Genomic DNA, 18,517 nt, shown 5'->3' with positions numbered 1-18,517 from the left:
TGCTTGTTTATTAAGCTCAATAAGTGTCATACCCAAAAGAATAGTGAAATGGTTAGTTGAAAACAAAAAAAGGAAAATCAGCATGTTAAGCAAGTTAGGAGTTAGAAAACTAGTTCAAACTTAGTGGTATGACGGTTATTTTGCTTAATCAAGATAAATGCAGAAAATAAGGATAATAAGCACACTCACAATCATGAGGAAGATGCAGTCATTGACAATGAAATATGAATTTTTTTCATATAGCAAACAATGGAGAGCAAGTCATCAAAAACGCACAAGGTCACTAAGTTTGCAATAATTGGTGTTGAAAGGTTGAAATAAGCATTAGTGTAACCAAAAGCAAGTTGAAAGCCATTTAAACTAAAAAGGGTCACACTAGTGAAATTTACCAATTATTGCCAATAAATGAACCTTATTGAAGAAAATTACAAGTTAAAGTCAAATGTTAGGCTTAGTGTGAGTCAAAAAGGCATTTGATTTAACTCGGAAAAGTCAAAGTACATGAAGGTTCAAATATGTGAGTTAGGCAAGGGATTGTTTGACATAGAGGTTCGACAAACAATTTCTTAAACTAACCTTTTCGATGCATATCACGAGAATCAAAATAAAAAACGAAATGCTAACCGCAATAACCCAAGAATTGAACTTGGTGCAAGGCTAGTAAGTCCCAATTTCAAAAATTGTCAAGTTGAATTCTAGGTAGCAAGTTTGAAAACAAAGCAATTTCCAAAAATTTGGGTAGCATTTTGGCAGTAAATTGGACGTACCCGGATCAGTAGCAAAAACAGTCATATGAATCCAAAAATTGCCACAAATTAGGAGACAATCGTGAAACTATGCTGTTTTATTGAATAAATGTGAGAAAAGGTTAACAAAATGCTCTAACTTCTAACTTCTTTTTAATGCTTTAGGTGTATTTTGACTTTATTTGGGTGTATTTCAGATTGAGTCTTGTAGAAGAATCAGCCAATGACCCAGCTCAACAGAACATGATGGTTGTGTGGATGGAGAGACATTCACAACCTGAAACGCTTTCAATGTGAGTTTTACAACTAAATTTCAACCTTATAATCATGAATTTTAACGGGCTTTCTTAACTTTTTATTTTTGTCTTGTTTAGACTTCCGATTCAAGTTTATGTCCCTCTGTCCTTGACAACCCCTGTGCCAGCAATTGAACCATCCCCCGTAAAGTCTCCGAGAGAGAAAATTAGTGAAGAAAGAACAAAAAGGTAAGGAATAATATTCGGGTGTATTTGGTTATGATTTGGGTATATATTGTCCTTATTCGGGTGTATATTTTCCTTATTTGGGTGTTTGGGTGTATTTGATTATTATTTGGGTGTATATTTTTCTTATTTGGGTGTATATCTTCATAACTGATTTGTAACTAATTTTTTTTATAATATGATTCATTTTATCTAACCCTACAGCATTCCACAACCCCAGAAACCTGATGAAAGAGCAAGAAGAAGCACTGACGCAAAAGGGGCAGGGGCAACCAGGAGCTCAAAAGGCAAAAAGTCCTGAAACATCAAAACTAATCGAACAATTAAAGGAACTGGAGGAAAAAATTACAAATAATAGGGTGAAGACGACATTGGATTATGCAAAGGGTAAAAGTCCACCGATTGAAAAGCAGTGTACCAAAGAAATTTTTGAAAAGTTTGAAACTCCTGTGAAGAGCAAGGAGATGTCAGCTGAAATGAAAGAGAAATGCTACGTCTGGGCCACACGTGTGAAAACATACGGAGATGGAAGCACTAATGAGTATGACCCGGTGTGCACCCTCAAATCCCAAGATCGATTCATTTTGTCAAAAGTCCGCTTTGCATCTCTGAAAGTTGCTACACATATAGAAGCTGAGGTAATATTAGAATAACATTAATGATTTGGGTGTATTAAATATTTCATTTGGTGTTTCACAAATGTTGCAGAATATGGCCATTGGAAATCATCCAAATGGAGAATTCTTACAACCTAAAACCACAAAGCCATTTAAGTTCGAAGACTACCCAATGTTTATACCCTTTTTGGACCTCAAAAAATTAGCATCACATTGATATGTAAGGTTTTATTTCTAAAACTTCTTATTACAATTCTTTGGTTATGTGCCAATTAAACTAAAACACTGTTTAATGTGGACATGCTTCAGTTTTTTGCACCTGTTTGCTATTCAGAGCATTGGTGGATATGGGTGGCTGACGTAAGAAAGAAAAATTTTATATACTTGACCCGTATCACAAGGAGTGTCCCTCCAAAGCCAGAATGAAGCTAAATACATTTGTTGTAAGTTGTTTATGTGTTTTGTGTTTCAATATTTGGGTGTATTTCTGTTCAAAATAAGGTGTAGTTTGTGATCCTTTGGGTGTATTCCTTTATTAAATTTATTCTTATATTTTGATTTGTTTTTTGTTTTTAGGGATATGTAATTTCGAGAATGAGGGTATATGCTGGGGGAATCTCTCAGGTAAAAGGATCATGAATTTGAACCACCATACATTAACATCTCAGGGAAAAAAATAAGGTATAAATCTTTCACTCTGAAAATTAGTCTTTCCTATATTAATTTGCTAATTTATATTTTGTTTTTCAGCTATAATTGTGCTATTTATGTAATGAAATGACTTGAAATAATTCAGCCTGAAAACATTAAAAGGAGGAAGTATGAGTGGGACAGTTGGACTCAGGTAGTTGTGTTTAAAACTATATAACTCTCTATTACTTTACTAAATTAACATGGTTGATTAAAAAGAATATTCTTTTAAACTGTAGGAGGAGGTGGACTAATTTAGAGTAGAATTTGCTTCCCGGATTCTATTTCATGAAATGAATCAAGATAGAGCTGAAGCCATTAGAGAAAGTGAAGTAGTAAGATTGTCCAAGCCATTCTTACTGTTGTTAAGTCCATATTGTCAGATAGATTCTTATGATATTGACAGTGATTAATCTAAGTGTTATATATTCTTATAATAGTTTGAACACATGCTGTAAAATTTTGCGAATATAATCCAATTTTATTATAATTTTTTTCCATAATTAAACTGTCTCTGCTGTATTCAAAAGCTCTAAATTACAGGTTCTAAAAAAATGAAGGAAAACAACACCAAACCTACTTTACACCCAAAAAATTGAATTTCACACCCAAATATTTTCATTATACACCCAAAATTCTATCCCCTGCTGCTGGATCCATAAAACCCTACACTATAAACCCTAAACCCTAAAACCTAAACCCTAAACCCTAAACCCTAAATTCTAAACCCTAAACTCTAAACTCCTACACCATAAACCCTAAACTCTAAACCCTAAACACTAAAACCCTAAACCCTAAACCCCTAAACCTTAAACCTTAAACCCTAAACCCTAAAATCCTAAACCTTAAACTATAAAAACTAAACAAAACACTAATTTCTAACATAAACAGAAGCATCTGAAAAATACAAAATATTGATTTTACACCGAAAAAATTGATATTTACACCCAAATATTTCATTATACACCCAAAATTATATCCCCTGCTACTGGATCCATAAAACCCTACACTATAAACCCTAAACCCTAAAACCTAAACCCTAAACCCTAAACCCTAAATTCTAAACCCTAAACTCTAAACTCCTACACCATAAACCCTAAACACTAAAACCCTAAACCATAAACCCCTAAACCCTAAATTCCTAAACCCTAAACCCTAAACCCTAAACCTTAAACCATAAAAGCTTAAACAAAACAATAATTTCTAACATAAACAGCAGCATCTGAAAAATATAAAAGTAAAATGTCAAAGACAAGAAAATTCAGAAATACACCAAAAAAACTGAGCGTTACACCAATATCCTATAACCATACACCCAAAAAACTATCCCCTGCTGCTGGTTCCCTTAACTAATAATTCATAACATGTCTGTGATATTGGCTGGAATTTGGTTGCACCACTGATGCAGCATCAAAAAGGTTTAACTGAAAATAATAAACTCACATATTAGCAAAACTATTAACAAGAATTAAACTTAATCACCACCTATTTAAAGAGCATCACTTTTACCTCGTTTAGAGCTTTCGTTTTCTTCTTATTTGAGGCATTTGTAATCTGTTTGTCCAACCTTGAACCTAGCCTATTTTTGGGACATCCTCTTGTTTGAACCCTTGGAGGGCTTTGAAGCTTGTTAATGGATTCCAAGTTGGCATCTTCGTGAGATAATGAACATGTCCCCTTCCTTTTGACTTTCAGTTCTTCCATTTCAACTATGACGTTATCGTAGGCACGGTGCAGAATGGCAGTCAGCTCCTCGGATTCTGATGTAAATTCGCATATATTTTGCGAACAAAACACCAATTCGTCAAACATCTTGCTTCTTGGCTCCAACAATGGCTCGTCGTGGCTACTCTTGATGTGTGTGTGTTGCCTCTTTACCTTCTTGCTCCATCGTTCCAATATATATCTCGGTGACACTTGGGTTACTCGTTCAAAGCTTAACACGCTTAGGGCGTGACGGCACAATATCCTTCTTGACTCGAATAATAAGCACTGGCATTTCACTTGGACTGCTACTGAGTCATAAGTAACCGCAAACTTGTTGAATATTGAGATGGAAACTTGTTCTCCAACTTCGTATACTGAATAGCCTAGAGCGGAGTTCGTTAATCTTGTGATGCAATTCACCTTCCCTCTGAATTGTGCTTGGACTTCCCTAAACTTTTGGTGAGTGTACACATGTTGAAACCGAGCTTCTATGGAGGATTTTGTTGACAGTGTGAAAATCTGCAGCATCGGATTCTCTCTCTCTCTTTGCTCCTTGCTTCCAAGTGATGCGTGAAATCTATATCTCTACAAATTCCCTTCGGAAAGTATACCAAATTTGTCGTCAAGTAAAAATTGACAGTAGAGTGAGGTCGAATCTCACAGGAATTGATTGGTTGACTAACTTTAATTAAAGGTGTGTTCTAGTTGAACTAAGCAGATTTGAGTTGAGATATGCAGAAATTTAAATGGCGGGAAACATAAATAACAAGAAATGTAAATGACAGAAAAATAAATGGCGGAATATAAATTATAGAAAGTAAATTGAAGTAAAGTAAATGTGAATGGGAATGATGAACATCAAAGTAAATAACAGAATATAGAGAATGTGAAGATAAGAAATGGGAAATTCATTGGGTTAAGGAGATGTTACATTCTCCGGATCAAGTTCATTCTCATCTCTTCCTCAATCCATGCAACTCATTGATCTCTTGGCAATTTTAGGTGATTGAATCCCAATTCCTTGGCAATTCAACCTCTCTAAGCTTGAACAATGGCCCAATTCCTTAGTCTAATTGCTCATGGGAAAAGATGAAGTACGATCACTAATTATACCACATGTTTTTCTAGATCAAAGTATTAGGAGGATTATATGTCACTATATCCGTCCAACTCCCAACCTAGTCCAACATGAGAAAGCATTTCTAGCATGGTTTTCTCATCCCTTTTCCAAGGCTCAGAGGAAACCTAGGTATGAACAATTTCTCTTCCGAGGCAATTGCTCAATTGAATGAAGATCGAAAGCTTTTAAGTAAATCAAAGAGAATGAAAAGAAGAAGAACAATACGAACTATTATTAATCCATTGAATTACAACAGAGCTCCCTAAACCAATGAAGTGGGGTTTAGTTGTTCATAGCTCTGAGAATGGAAATTGGAAATGTAAAGTGCATTGAAAGTAAAACTGAATACTGAGAAGAGTAATTTGAGTGGTTATAATCCTCCCAAAAGATCCAAGTCTCCTTTCTAGTTCAAAACTACTCCTATGTATACTACTTCTCTGATCCTCAGTTGAGTTTGCAAGTCTCTGGTTGTGGGCCCTTGGCCTCAGTTGAAGTAGTTAACTAACTCATTGGGCTTTGCTCAGCTTGCTGGAGGAGTTTGAGTTGAGCAGCATTGAGGTTAGACCCCACGTTAGTGGCATTAACGTGGCCACTAATGTGGGCTTCCTTGGCCTTCGATCAAGTTAGTGGTGTTAACCTTTTCACTAACTTTCCATGCTGCTCTATTCTCCACGTTAATGGCTCACGTTAGTGGCATTAACGTGTCCACTAACGTGGGCTTTCTTAGCTTCGATCAAGTTAGTGGTGTTAACGTTTCCACTAACTTTCCATGCTGCTCCATTCTCCACGTTAATGGCTCACGTTAGTGGCATTAACGTGGCCACTAATGTCGGCTTTCTTGGCTTCGTTCAAGTTTGTGGTGTTAACTTTTCCACTAACTTTCCATGCTGTTCCCTTCTTCTACGTTAGTGCCCACGTTAGTGGCACTAACGTGACCTACTAACGTGGGTCTTCCTTTTCTTTGATCAAGTTAGTGGTGTTAACTTTACCACTAACTTCACAAGCTGCCCCTTTCTTCCACGTTAGTGCCCACGTTAGTAGCACTAACGTGGCCAGTAACGTGGGTTTTCTTTGTTTCTCCCTGCTTGAAATCAATCAAATAATTTGCATCAAAGTCTTGCTCTAATCATGAGATAATGCATCATTCATTCTATCATTCAATCCTTGCACTATTCTAATGAAAATGTTTAGAATTCACAATGTTTGATTAAATCAAGATATAAATGTATAATCAACTAAATACTTGCTTATTGCCTAAGAAAATGCATGAAACTATCCTAAAACATCCCCAAAATGGCTTGTGAAACTAGCCAAGATGCCCTGGCATCACCGAGGCAATTATCGTATTGTTTGACAAATTGGATAAGTGAGCTATTCCGGGTAATGAACTTGTTAAAAAATGAATGCATGCTCTCGCTCCTTTGTGTGCTTCTCTCCCAACCCAGAAGTGGTGATCCAGATAAATTAGAACCCATATATGACGGTCTTAGTAAAGATCTGCAAAATACACCCAATTCAGTCTATATTACACCCAAAAATATAAAATTTACACCTCTGTTGCAGATTTTAAACATCATTACCTGAAAGCCACTTGTTGTCCACAAAACTATACTTTAGCAGAAAATCATTCCAATTTCTATCAAACGAGTCTTTGGTATGAGAGTTCCAAACAACTTGGCTCATTTCTTATTCGATTTCTGTGTGTCCCTTGTAGCCGTTTAATTTGCTTGGAATTTTCTTCGTAATCTGCTAAATACACCAACAGTGAATTGTTGTAGGCATACAAGCCTCTATAGCCCTTTTCATTGATGCGCATTGATCGGTGAGAATTTCTTTTGGAGCATTTCCTCCCATGCAACGAAGCCAACATTGAAATAACCATTTGAATGATTCAATATCTTCATTTTTTATCAAAGCACATCCAAGAAGTGTTGACTGACCGTGGTGATTCACCCTGACCAAAGAACCATAAACCAAATTATACATGAAACAAATTACGAGAAAATAGAATTAAAATCATTACATATACCCAAATAATGGTTTTATACACCCAAAAATATTCAATATACACCTCTGCAGCAGATTCATAAAACAACACACAGAACAGAATTAAAATCATTAAATACACCCAAATAATGATTTTATACACCCAAAAAACATCCAATATACACCTCTACAGCAGATTCATAAAACAACATTAATTTAGCATCATAAACAAGAATAGCATATTACCTGTTTGTATTGTAGGTAGTGTCGAATGAAATAACATCTCCGAAATACTCAAAGGCAGCTCTGCTCCTTGCATCGGCTCAAAAAGCCAGCTTAATCGACTAATCGTCCTCGAGTTCGAGCTCAAAAAAGAAATTCTGATTCTTCTTTCACTCTTAAGAAGTATTTCCCGAATTCTTTTGCATCTTCTTGTTCCAAAACATTCCGCATTTCTCTCGTGATGTAATTCCTCACGTCTTTTTCGATAAAATTTATCTCGCGGTGACCCTTGGCTGCCGCAACAAATGATTGGTAAGTTTTGCTTGTTCTGATACCGGCTTCCTCGTTATTCTCTATTGTACGACGAATAGACATGCTTAGTTCCCTGTGCTGTTTAAGCATCTCTGTTTGAGTTGGACAGCAAGGATGTGAATGATGCAACACGACCTTCAAAATGAACTAAGCACTAACATCCTTCAATATGTGTATATAAATTTTTCCAGGACAATTTAAACTAGTTGTGGGATTTGTCTTCTCGGTCGGAGATATTTTAGATTTCAATTTTTCCTCTCTGCTACATGTAATCAATTGATTCTTAATTTCATTTTCCTTCTTATTTGTGCTCTGAACTCTTGTAGAAAAACCTACAGCCTTCGCATAGTCCTTGTAAAATTTTGCAGCATCTTCAAGGGTGTTAAAAATTATTCCAACCTTGGAAACAAACTGGTCATCAACAACACAGAGAGGCTGCAAAATACACCCAAAAATACACCATGTTAAAAACAAGGATATACTATAGAGTTTCTGCACGTCATAAAAAAAATAACAATTCTTCTAAAATACACCCAAATATTCCTGATCTACACCCGAACGATAACAACTCAACTAAAATAATAAGAAAAGGCATAAACTGTAAATACACCCAAACTTACCTAAAGTACACCAAAATAGTTCTGATCTACACTCGAACGTGTGGTATAAAATGCACAAAATTAATCAAAACTAGTATATTAGATTCAATTCACAGTCAATGTTCGTTCACGCATTATTCAGCTAGACAATCATAAATGACTAACTGCATCAAATTCAGATTCAATAATTAACTGAAACTAAATCACACCTCAGGAACTTCATTGATTCAAATTCAAAATCTACTTTGCTCTGATTCAACTGACAATCTGAAGTTGAGTCATCCATTATTTTCAAAACAATTTCAAAGCTTGATTTTAGAAACCAAGAAAATTGAGAGAAACGAAGCAAGAAAACAGAGAGAGAAACGCACGTAAATGACGAAAGAGAAACTAGTGAGAAACGCACGTAAACAACGAATGAAAAGGCAAAGAGAAACGTACGAACAAGATCGAAAAAAGAAGGCAAGAAATTCAAAAAAGGAAATGAAATCCTTTGAAAAAAAGTTATATATTCGCGCGTTAATTGATTTAAAAGTCTGTTAAAAAAGTGCGTAAAACACACATACCATAAAAGACGTCTTTAAAAATAAAAGACTTATAATACGTATAAGTATTAATCGCTTGTATGCTGAGATTATTCTTTTCAACCTTGATTTATTTACGTGGTCATTCATCACTCTGTATAGATCATTCTCATTATTAATTTATTAGTTTTGGCTTGGCACTGTTATTATCATCCAAACATGTTTAGTTGTGTTTCTATCCAACAAGTACTAGATTCAATGCATTTATTATATATTATTTACTAAAGAAATTCAATGCATTTATTTGTTCTTAACTAAGTTGATATGATTAATTAAATTAAATTAATCAAGATCATTAAAACTAGTTTCGATTTTGGAAATAAAACAAAATAAATTGACATAAAAAATAAAAATACAAAAATTAGTATTTTATATTTTATTTAATAATAAATTAAATATAAAATATAATAAATAATAAAAAGTTTAATATATTATTTTATTATAAAATAAAAAAATGGAATAATAAATGAGTAAACTATCGAAAATGAATCAAAAAATTTATATTACTGACAAAAAGAACTTTAAAATATGCTAATGACAAATAAGTCTCCAAAAGATTTAAAAATTTGACCAAAAAATTAGATATTATATATATATATATATATATTCTAAAAAAAGACTTTAGAGATCAGAATTCGATACAAATTTTTATAATTAATTTTAGAAAAATAAGATCTTTTCATCCTTAAAATTTAGTAATTTTACGTGAAATGAATTTAAAAAAAATTATTGTGAATTGCCATATTTTTGTGGAAAAAAAATTTATAGATCAAATTTTATTCTAAATTTTTTTATACACTTTCTAAATATTTATTCAAATATTTCGATAAAAATTCAGATAAAATGCATAAGTCGTTTGCTAAATACAAAACTTATTTTTGAAATTTACAAAAAATAATTAGTGGTTAATTTTGTCGTACTTTAAATCATTTAAAAATTATTTTATTGATAACATCTTTTAAAAATATTTTTATCAACAGCTGAATCTTTTGAGTACCAAATTAATAGTTAACTTATAATAAAAATATAATTATTAAAAATTAAAATTAATAATAAATAAAAAATAAAATAATTTATATTTCTATTCATTATCTCTAATAAAAAAAACACAAAATATAATTCAATATTCTAAGATACAATATTTTTAATCATATTTTATTCAAAAATATTCATTACTAGAAAATTAGTTATTACAGACGGATATTTCCGACGGATTTTATCCCACTGAAATACAGAGGGAATTTCAGAGGGATTTTTTGTCGGAAAACAAAAAAATGAATTAGCATAAATTATAGACGGAAAAAAGAATCCGTCGATAATTCCGTCGAAAAAATTAATTTTTTTCCGTGAAAAATGATTACAGACGGAAAATCCGTCTGTAATTAAATAGACAAAATGCTGCATTTTATTAAATTATTACAGACGGAAAATCTGTCTGTAATTTAAAATTTTCCGTCTGAAAATTTTAACTTTGACCTAATCTATCCCCTCTCTCCCGAAATCCATTCACAAATAAACAGCTGCCAACTCCTACCTACCTTTATGTGCTTCTTCCTCTCTCCGTCGTACAGTTGCTTCTTCTCTCCGTCGCACGAGCTGCTTCCGCCGCTGCCGGTTCCGCCACCGCTGGCATCGCACGATCTCTCTCTGTCATCCCTTGCGTCACACCCTCTGTCGCCGCTCTCGTCGCATCTACTCCCATCGTCGCAGAGCTCTCTCCGCCGCCGCTCTCATCGCGCGTCTGATCCCTCTGGCGCCTCTTCCATCTAATCTCAACAACTCGCTCTCTCGGTTCTTCTCGTAACCATCACAAATTTCAGGTATATATATCCTGATTTTGTGATTCTGTTCTTCGTGATAAACCTTAGGGCTCAATTTTTCTGCGCCAGTTTTAGCTCGGTTTATCATACTCTGCTTTTGTGCTTCGTGAATCTATGGGTTTACTCTGATTTTGATGAATTTTTTCTGCATTCGGAAGCTTTTTTGACCTAAATGCAATATTTTGTGTGATTCATGTGATACTAGAGTGTAACTTTATTATATAATTATTGATTGACAGAGTTGTTGAATATCCACCGGGGAAGAATATATGAAATAGCATCTGTTTAGTTGATTCGAATGCAAATGTTAATGCCAGTGCTGCCATGTCTTCCAATCAATCATCTTCTGGGTCTGCTGGTGTTAAGGAGAATGCAAGCGAGGTGGTGATTGTGGATGATGATAAGGAGGAAGGAGAGTTGGAGGAGGGTGAGATTGATGATGATGGCGCTGACGCTGAAGCATCAGTAACAGAGAGGGTTCAGAGTGTTGCTGAATGTGGTGTAGTTGCTTCAGATACTGATTCCACATCTCATAAGCTCAGTGTTAGGGAGGTTCTGGAGGGTGTTACATTTGCTAATGTGGAGGAGTAAGTGAAGAACTATTGATGGGTTTTTGTTTGTTTCAACTAATTTGCTGACATTGGAGTTTATTCTCACTGAATCGATTTTGTTTTATTTGTGGCTATTTGTTCTTGTAGATCGTTTGAGGGGACTTGCTCTACTCATGGTGCCATCAGAAATGATTTCACTGACTTGACATAAGCTTACATTGCATTGCTTTTCAATCTGCTCTCTTTACATTAGTTTCGGAACTTTGCACGGAACCTGTTTGTGATAATGCTCTTTTGTATTCATTACTGAAATTCTTAATTGCTATTTATCATTTGATAATTAAGTTAAAAGCTGCACTGGCATTGATATTGATTTTATCATTTTATGCTTCTGAAGCCTCATGATTGATTTTTGGTTATTTTTGCTCCCCTCATACTTGGTATCCACAGGCCAGAAGGAAACATCGCAGGATTATCCTGCATGTTGGTCCCACAAATAGTGGTAACTCCATTTTTACAGTGTAGGATAATAGCCAAGAAAGAGGAAGGATGAGAGCTTTGTAATAGTCTCTCCTCCCTGGTAGGTCTGTCCTTTTCATGGGTGGCATTATCTTCAAGGTCTAGTGACTCTTTGAAGTTTGGCACTACCATCAGTGGCAGGTCTAGGGTCAATTGCAAATGGTTGCACCGGAGATGATCAAGCATGCAAATCAATGGTGCCACATAATGGTAGCAGGTATTGGTTGCTGTCTTCACTTCAGTTTTATTGCTCAGAGTTATAATATGCTCTCTTCCTTAACATGTAGTTATTTGACTTGATTCTTGTAGTGTAGAACATTATGACGTATTTGACTTATTCTCTAAAGGGACTAGTTGGGGAATGTTTTCATGAGCAAATGATATTTGTTGAGCAAGGAATTGAGCTTGTTTTATTGCAGGTTTTCATACTTTCCTAAAAAATTGAAATTATGCTGCACTCATTCCATCGCTTAATGACCTGGTCCACCTTTACCACCTGGACCCTGAGGTCTGTGTTCTTATTCTATATACTTTTGTCTTGTAAACTTAGGGCATGATTTCATGATAACTACTGCTTGATTTTATCACGAAAACTGTTTATATCCCTTCACCTGCAACATTTATTAATTTATTATGCTTGAACTTGTTTATTTTTTATTGCTTGTTGTTTTCCTGGACATAGGTTGCTTTCTTGATATATCGCCCTGTGATGAGACTTCTCAAGTCTCAGAGGAGTCCTGATGTTTGCTGGCCATTGAATAGATAATCTTGGAAAGTATAACATCTTGATTCTTGCATGCATGAAAACAAAACGGGTCTTTCAAAATATCTTACCATTCTTATCTGTGAGCAATACTTTGGTTGATCATATATACTTAATGCCATCACATTTCTATGGACAATTGATTTTTAATCTGTAGGGTAGTCAAGCTTATATACTGGACGACATTATCGACCATGTTAAATATTTGCAGCTTCAATTAAAGGTACCTATTAACTCTGGATCATCTCAATTTTCTCAGCCTCAATCATTCTCATACATATATAACAGTTTTGTTTATAATTATTATTGTACTATCATATCAAATGCATTAACATGATGTCAGAATGAACAAACTAGAAGTTTGGCTGCATGTGAACACAAAATGAGGTTCAGTGATTTCTTTCCCCTTGAAAGAGTCCTTCATTTAGGAAAAATAATAAATTGGGGCCATACCATCAGACCAAAGTGGAGAACATTAAATTAAAGCAAAGGACCATTTTGCAGTGTTTACTAACAGCAGGTTTGGTCAAGTATATAGACTTAACTTGATTTGTCAACTTGCAAATTAAAACATAGCATATGTTCCTTACAGGAACTAAGTGGAAGTAGACTACAAGCTGAATTAACTGCTATACCACTGGTTTTCCATGAGGTATATGTCTTGTCCTTAACCTTAGAAGATAATAATGTACACAAAATCATTATGAATTCATGTGCTAGTATGGAGAATAATATAAGGCAAATAATGGAGATGCATGTTTTGAAGCAAGCAAGGTAAAGGAATCGTCCCCCACACTAGTCATGCTCTGATCTTCTTTAATGGAATGAATTCCGATCCCTTTTATTTCCCTCTTGCTCCATTGAAAAGGACTATCATTGAAGGGGCTCCACCTCCACACTTAGCTTTAATTTGTTTCTTGAAAAATAGGAGCAGAGGGTGTTGTTGCTTTCTTATAATTACCACTTGCTTTGTACCTAGGGTCACTAGTGGATCTACATTATCACAAGGATATGCTATTCACTAGTTTGATTTGATAATAGTTTTATTTTTTCTAAAAGAATCCAAGATTGTATAAAAATGAATGTGATTTTGATCTTACAACACTGGATTCATGTTATATTTGGAGTTTTCTAAGATCATAAACTCTTTATAGAAATAGATACTAATGCTACTGATATGGGAAAGAAGGGTAATTGGTTTTCTGCAATAACGAGGGTTTTCACACACCACTCCAAGGAGAAGCAAATACCTAATGTAAGTGATTTTATTTATATTTATTTATTTATTTATGATGCGGAAAATATTGATCCTACTTGGCATGTTCTTGATTTTTCTTTTTGTTGTTGTTAGGCTTGGTTTTCTTGTTACTGATAGAGACTTGTAGTAGTATTAAAATACTTGATCATTTCTAATATTTTGAAATTTTGGGATTCTGGTCTATAAGAATGTAGATGAATATAATTATGTTGTATAAAGTCATAAACTAAAAGGATCTGATAGATGCCAATTAAGTTGTATCATAATCAGTAATAGAAAATTTGAAATGTAGAAAACAGAATACTAATATTTTTATGCTCATTTTTTATATGGAAAGGAAGCAAAATCTGCAAACTAATGTTTATTTTGTTTGAAATCAATCATCATAAAACTTTGTCTTCACTCTTCAAAAATTGCAACAACCTCTTTCGTCATTTCCATACCTCTTCTTCCTTCTCCTCTCTTCAAAGCTTTGTCTGATTTTTTGCCTGTGTACTGTGTAGAATTCAACTTCTTACTTTCACCCCCCACTTCTCTCTCTTCTCCCCACGCTTCAAAAAGACTATATTTTTCTTTCTCTGGGGGGTTCTATCATACTCCCGTATCAGACATGTCAGCAAGCATTGAGCAGCAGCGCAACCAGAGAAGTGTTCAACAGCATGAAGAAGCCGAAGAGGTTCAACATGGACCTTTCCCTGTTGAACAGCTTCAGGTCACTAATCACCTTTTTTCTTCCATTTTCGTTCTCTTCAAATTACTTCTCTTATGCTACCTAATCACGTATTTTTACCCTAATTGCTAATTGGGTTTTACTAGTGCGAGCCAGCTCCATGCTCAGCGGATAGAGATCATCCAGATAACAACTGGATCAAGAGAGCTTGACAAGATATTGGAAGGTGAGACATCTCTAATAAAGACATTGCTTACAAGTGGATTTTATGGATTGTGTTTTTCATTGATGAAATGTCATAATTCAATATGGTTTCTTCTACTAGGAGGAATTGAAACAGGTTCTATCACTGAGTTGTATGGTGATAGAAAATGAAATACCGCCAGAATTCCTAAACACTTTGTTGAATATGGCACCAAGTCAAGAGGAAGAACGAATCAGATTGGGGAATTTGTTGAGCATTGAGTTGAATCACTTCAGGATGTATGGTGTGGCCCTGGAATTGGATTCGCATCAGATCATGCTTCTGCTTCTGTGGATTGTGTGGTGGCAAGGAAGAATGCTTCTTCAAAAAGGAACATTGATGCTGTTGAGAGAGCAACACATAGGGAAGAGGTATTCTTCTTTCTCCATCATCATCTTCTACTTCAATTCTTACTGTTTTCTTTTTTTTTTTATTTAATTGATTCATTTATGTTGTTTTCTCTTCAGACATTGCATTTTCATGTTCATATAATTGTTGTGAATTGAGGCCTCTTCTCTTCCTCAACTCAATGACAGTTCTTGATTGCTTAATTGATCAAAGACTTGTATAAAGTATCCAGTCACTGCATTGAATATGAATCACTTGCTTTTAGACTTGTTCTGGTTTATTGCATTGTGTGCATTACATGTTCCAAATCTGCTATTGCTATTTGGCAGCGTCCATGATCTTTAAAAAGAATTAACCCTGAGAAATCTATGGAAGAGTTCCAAATTGTTGCAGGCAGATACTTGAAATTTAATCAAAAGTAACTGCAGTGGTAACAATTCCTTTTTGGTTCTTTTTCTAATAACTGCAGTGTAGATCGGATTAGTAAGGTACACATCCTCTGCTCAGAAAGTGGGAAGCAGCGAATAATTTTGATGGACCAAGAATCTCAAGAAGCAAGTATATTTCCATCATCACTAAGAAGTTCAAGAAAGAATGAAGCTATCCATAAATTAGGATATTGAATCTTGATGAGTCCACTAGTAGTTATTTGTCATCTAATGTATTTAGATTGTATTATTGTATGGAAATAATTGCTTCTTATTATAAAGAAAGCGTTTTGTACTCACTGGTGTATTTTTCTATTTATACCATCAATAAAAATTTGTATTTATTAGATTTCTATTTATTTTGTATGAAACAGGTTTATTTTTGTAATAGAAAAATTAAAAAAAAAATATTTTACCTTACCGATGGATTTACAGACGGATTTTTTGTCTGTAATCAGAGTGTAAGATGGTTTTCCAAGATTCAAATTACAGACGGAAAATCCGTCGGAAAATCCGTTTGTAATTACAGACAGAAAATCTGTCGGAAAATCCGTCTGTAATTACAGACGGAAAATCCGTCGAAAAATCCGTCTGTAATTACAGACGGAAAATCCGTCGGAAAGTTCGTCGCCTTTGGGAAATGGATAGAAAATTTACAGAGGGAAAATCTGTCGGTAACTTGTAAAAATCCGTCTGTAATTTTCCGACGGAAAAAAAATCCGTCGGTAAATAATTTCCGACGGGGCTTTTATAGAGGGACAAAATCTGTCGGTAATTTCGTCGGTAACCAAAAATCCGTCTATAATAAAGACTAAATCCGTCTATAAATCTGTCTGTATTAATCCATTTTCTAGTTGTGATTATCGTATATTAAAATTAGCCATTAAAATCAGCCATTAATAATATATTTGTGTTTAAATATATCTGTAATTTAATTTATTGTCAATAAGTATTTATATTTCATCATATATTTTATACTGGTAGCTGATTTTATTAATTAATTTTAGTGTACATGTAATATAATCCTATTTTATTTATTATATACAATTTTATGTCCGATATTCTTATATACTATTAAACAAATCCAACTTAAGCAATGGGCACACAGACAACGAAGCAAAGGGAGCAAGAAGAAATGGGTCTCATGGGCACGCGGCCAGATACATGGGATGGCTTATAAGTCTAAACCTAATCAAATCTCCAAAGGTCACAACTAAACCAACATCATCTAGTAAGTCATTTATTGTCCACTAATTTTCTATTTTAATTTGTTGTTTCATCACCTATGTGGGTCACCATCCTACTTTTATTTGAAGGGTCAAATATAAACTCGTGGAGTAACAAAATTTGTTCCCACTTCCCCATTTAAAGACGAAATTTTGGTCCTTGATGCCAACTTGACGAGAAAACCATTATTAAAAATCTTCTTTATTTTATTTTATTTTCTTCCAGTTGTAGCTACCCTAAAATCAGACAAGCACAAACTCTATTATTTGAGCCATCTGCATCTTAATCTTATATTAGTTTCAACTAATTAGAAAACCAAATACAATGCCGCTAGTTTTATATACATTATCCCATTTTCTTAGAAGGTGCTAGATATAAGAGGACCTTTATAATATAAAAATAGAACAAACTCTTAAACTCTTGGCATGTAGGAGTGTAGGACCCGCAATATAACCTGTATCTGCAGGTATGCAACCCGTTGTTCTTCATCTTGTCAAAGCGGGTTAGCAATCCAACTCTTCACGAATAGGGTTGAGCTCGATTGTTGGACTAATGCTACCTCCTCTGATAATATTTATAAAGAAATTATTTTTAACTGAAATTCTTAATAAACTTTAAATATTTTATAGTTACAACTTTAAAATAGCAGTGAGAATTGTTAATAAGTCGGTCAGTCCAGATTGTAATCCCGGTTGTAAGTCCTAGTAAGGCAGTGAATCCGTTGATTAACGAAGGTGGTCCCGTAACTCACAAAGTTCTAACCATAAAATGGCTAGTTTATTAAAAACGATGAGTAGTTTAAATCTAGAGAAAAATAATTCTTTAGTAATAAAAACAGATAATGATGAAGCATCCACCTCTGGAACTAAAAATGAATTAGAAATAGCTAATTAGAAGAAAGTTTTCATAATTGGAATATACCTATAATAAATAAAGATAAAGTATATAAAAAGAGAAACTTCTGGGAAGGAAGAAATTATGAAATTCATATGTTAGAATATTGTAAACCAGGAACAAGTAATAATAAGATTATTACCATCTTAGAAGAGGATAAATTGAAAGAACATAGTAGTAAAGGATATAACTTCATCTATATAGAATTAATACAAGTAGCCATAAAACCTAATTTTAGAATAGGAATTAATCTGCCTATATTATTAACTTTAAGAGATACCAGATTCCAAAATTTTAGTAGTGACTCATTAATAGGAATATTAGAAAGTAACTGTCATGATGGACCAGTTTTCTTTAATTGTTACCCAAATTATGCTATGAATTTAAGAAATGAATACACATGGCAAGCCTTAAAATTGCAAGTAAGATCTGATGAGAAAATTATAAATGAGAAATATGATCCATTCGAAATAATCTATAGAATATATTATAAAATTACTAAGGTTAATTATGACTTTAAAGCATTAACACAATCCTCAAAAGAAGAAACGACAATCATGCATGCAAATCTAAAAAGATCTAATATACAAACACCTAGAAGATTAAGACATGAAGAATTAAAAAGTAGAATGCCTGAAGAATGGATAATACCTGATGGTATTGAAGAACCACAAATACAAAATACTAGAATAAGAGAAATAATCAGAGAAGGACCTGATATTAGAATTAG

The 18,517-nt window shown here is 33.9% G+C and overlaps 1 protein-coding gene and 2 long non-coding RNA genes across 4 annotated transcripts; all 3 read left to right on the top strand.

Moving 5' to 3' along the window:
• The first annotated feature begins 11,127 nt into the window (after window positions 1-11,127).
• Window positions 11,128-11,936, top strand: LOC114924610 (uncharacterized). Its single transcript, XM_029289659.2, has 2 exons — window positions 11,128-11,472; window positions 11,584-11,936. Exons 1-2 carry the CDS (start codon window positions 11,210-11,212, stop codon window positions 11,645-11,647), a joined length of 327 nt encoding a protein of 108 aa, XP_029145492.1. The 5' UTR covers window positions 11,128-11,209; the 3' UTR covers window positions 11,648-11,936.
• Window positions 11,937-11,942: 6 nt separating this feature from the next.
• On the top strand, window positions 11,943-13,680 carry LOC112715571 (uncharacterized). 2 transcript variants are annotated; one of them, XR_011866603.1, is made up of 3 exons: window positions 11,943-12,172; window positions 12,375-12,941; window positions 13,311-13,680. It is a non-coding gene; the product is annotated as an uncharacterized lncRNA (long non-coding RNA). The 2 variants fall into 2 exon arrangements; XR_011866602.1 differs by lacking the exon at window positions 13,311-13,680 and having other exon boundaries at window positions 12,375-12,463; window positions 12,638-13,302.
• A 1,099-nt stretch (window positions 13,681-14,779) lies between these two features.
• Window positions 14,780-15,965, top strand: LOC140175486 (uncharacterized). Its single transcript, XR_011866300.1, has 2 exons — window positions 14,780-14,872; window positions 14,972-15,965. It is a non-coding gene; the product is annotated as an uncharacterized lncRNA (long non-coding RNA).
• Window positions 15,966-18,517: the final 2,552 nt, after the last annotated feature.

Source organism: Arachis hypogaea, chromosome 10 (assembly GCF_003086295.3).
Source record: "Arachis hypogaea cultivar Tifrunner chromosome 10, arahy.Tifrunner.gnm2.J5K5, whole genome shotgun sequence".
NCBI lineage: Eukaryota > Viridiplantae > Streptophyta > Magnoliopsida > Fabales > Fabaceae > Arachis > Arachis hypogaea.
This window is presented reverse-complemented; position numbering and strand designations above follow the sequence as displayed.

Bases quoted from the DNA above. Each gene is read 5' to 3' on its own strand.
- LOC114924610 (XM_029289659.2), top strand. From the start codon at position 11,210: ATGTCTTCCAATCAATCATCTTCTGGGTCTGCTGGTGTTAAGGAGAAT. The intron at 11,473-11,583 runs GTAAGTGAAGAA...TTGTTCTTGTAG, and splicing joins ACATTTGCTAATGTGGAGGA to ATCGTTTGAGGGGACTTGCT.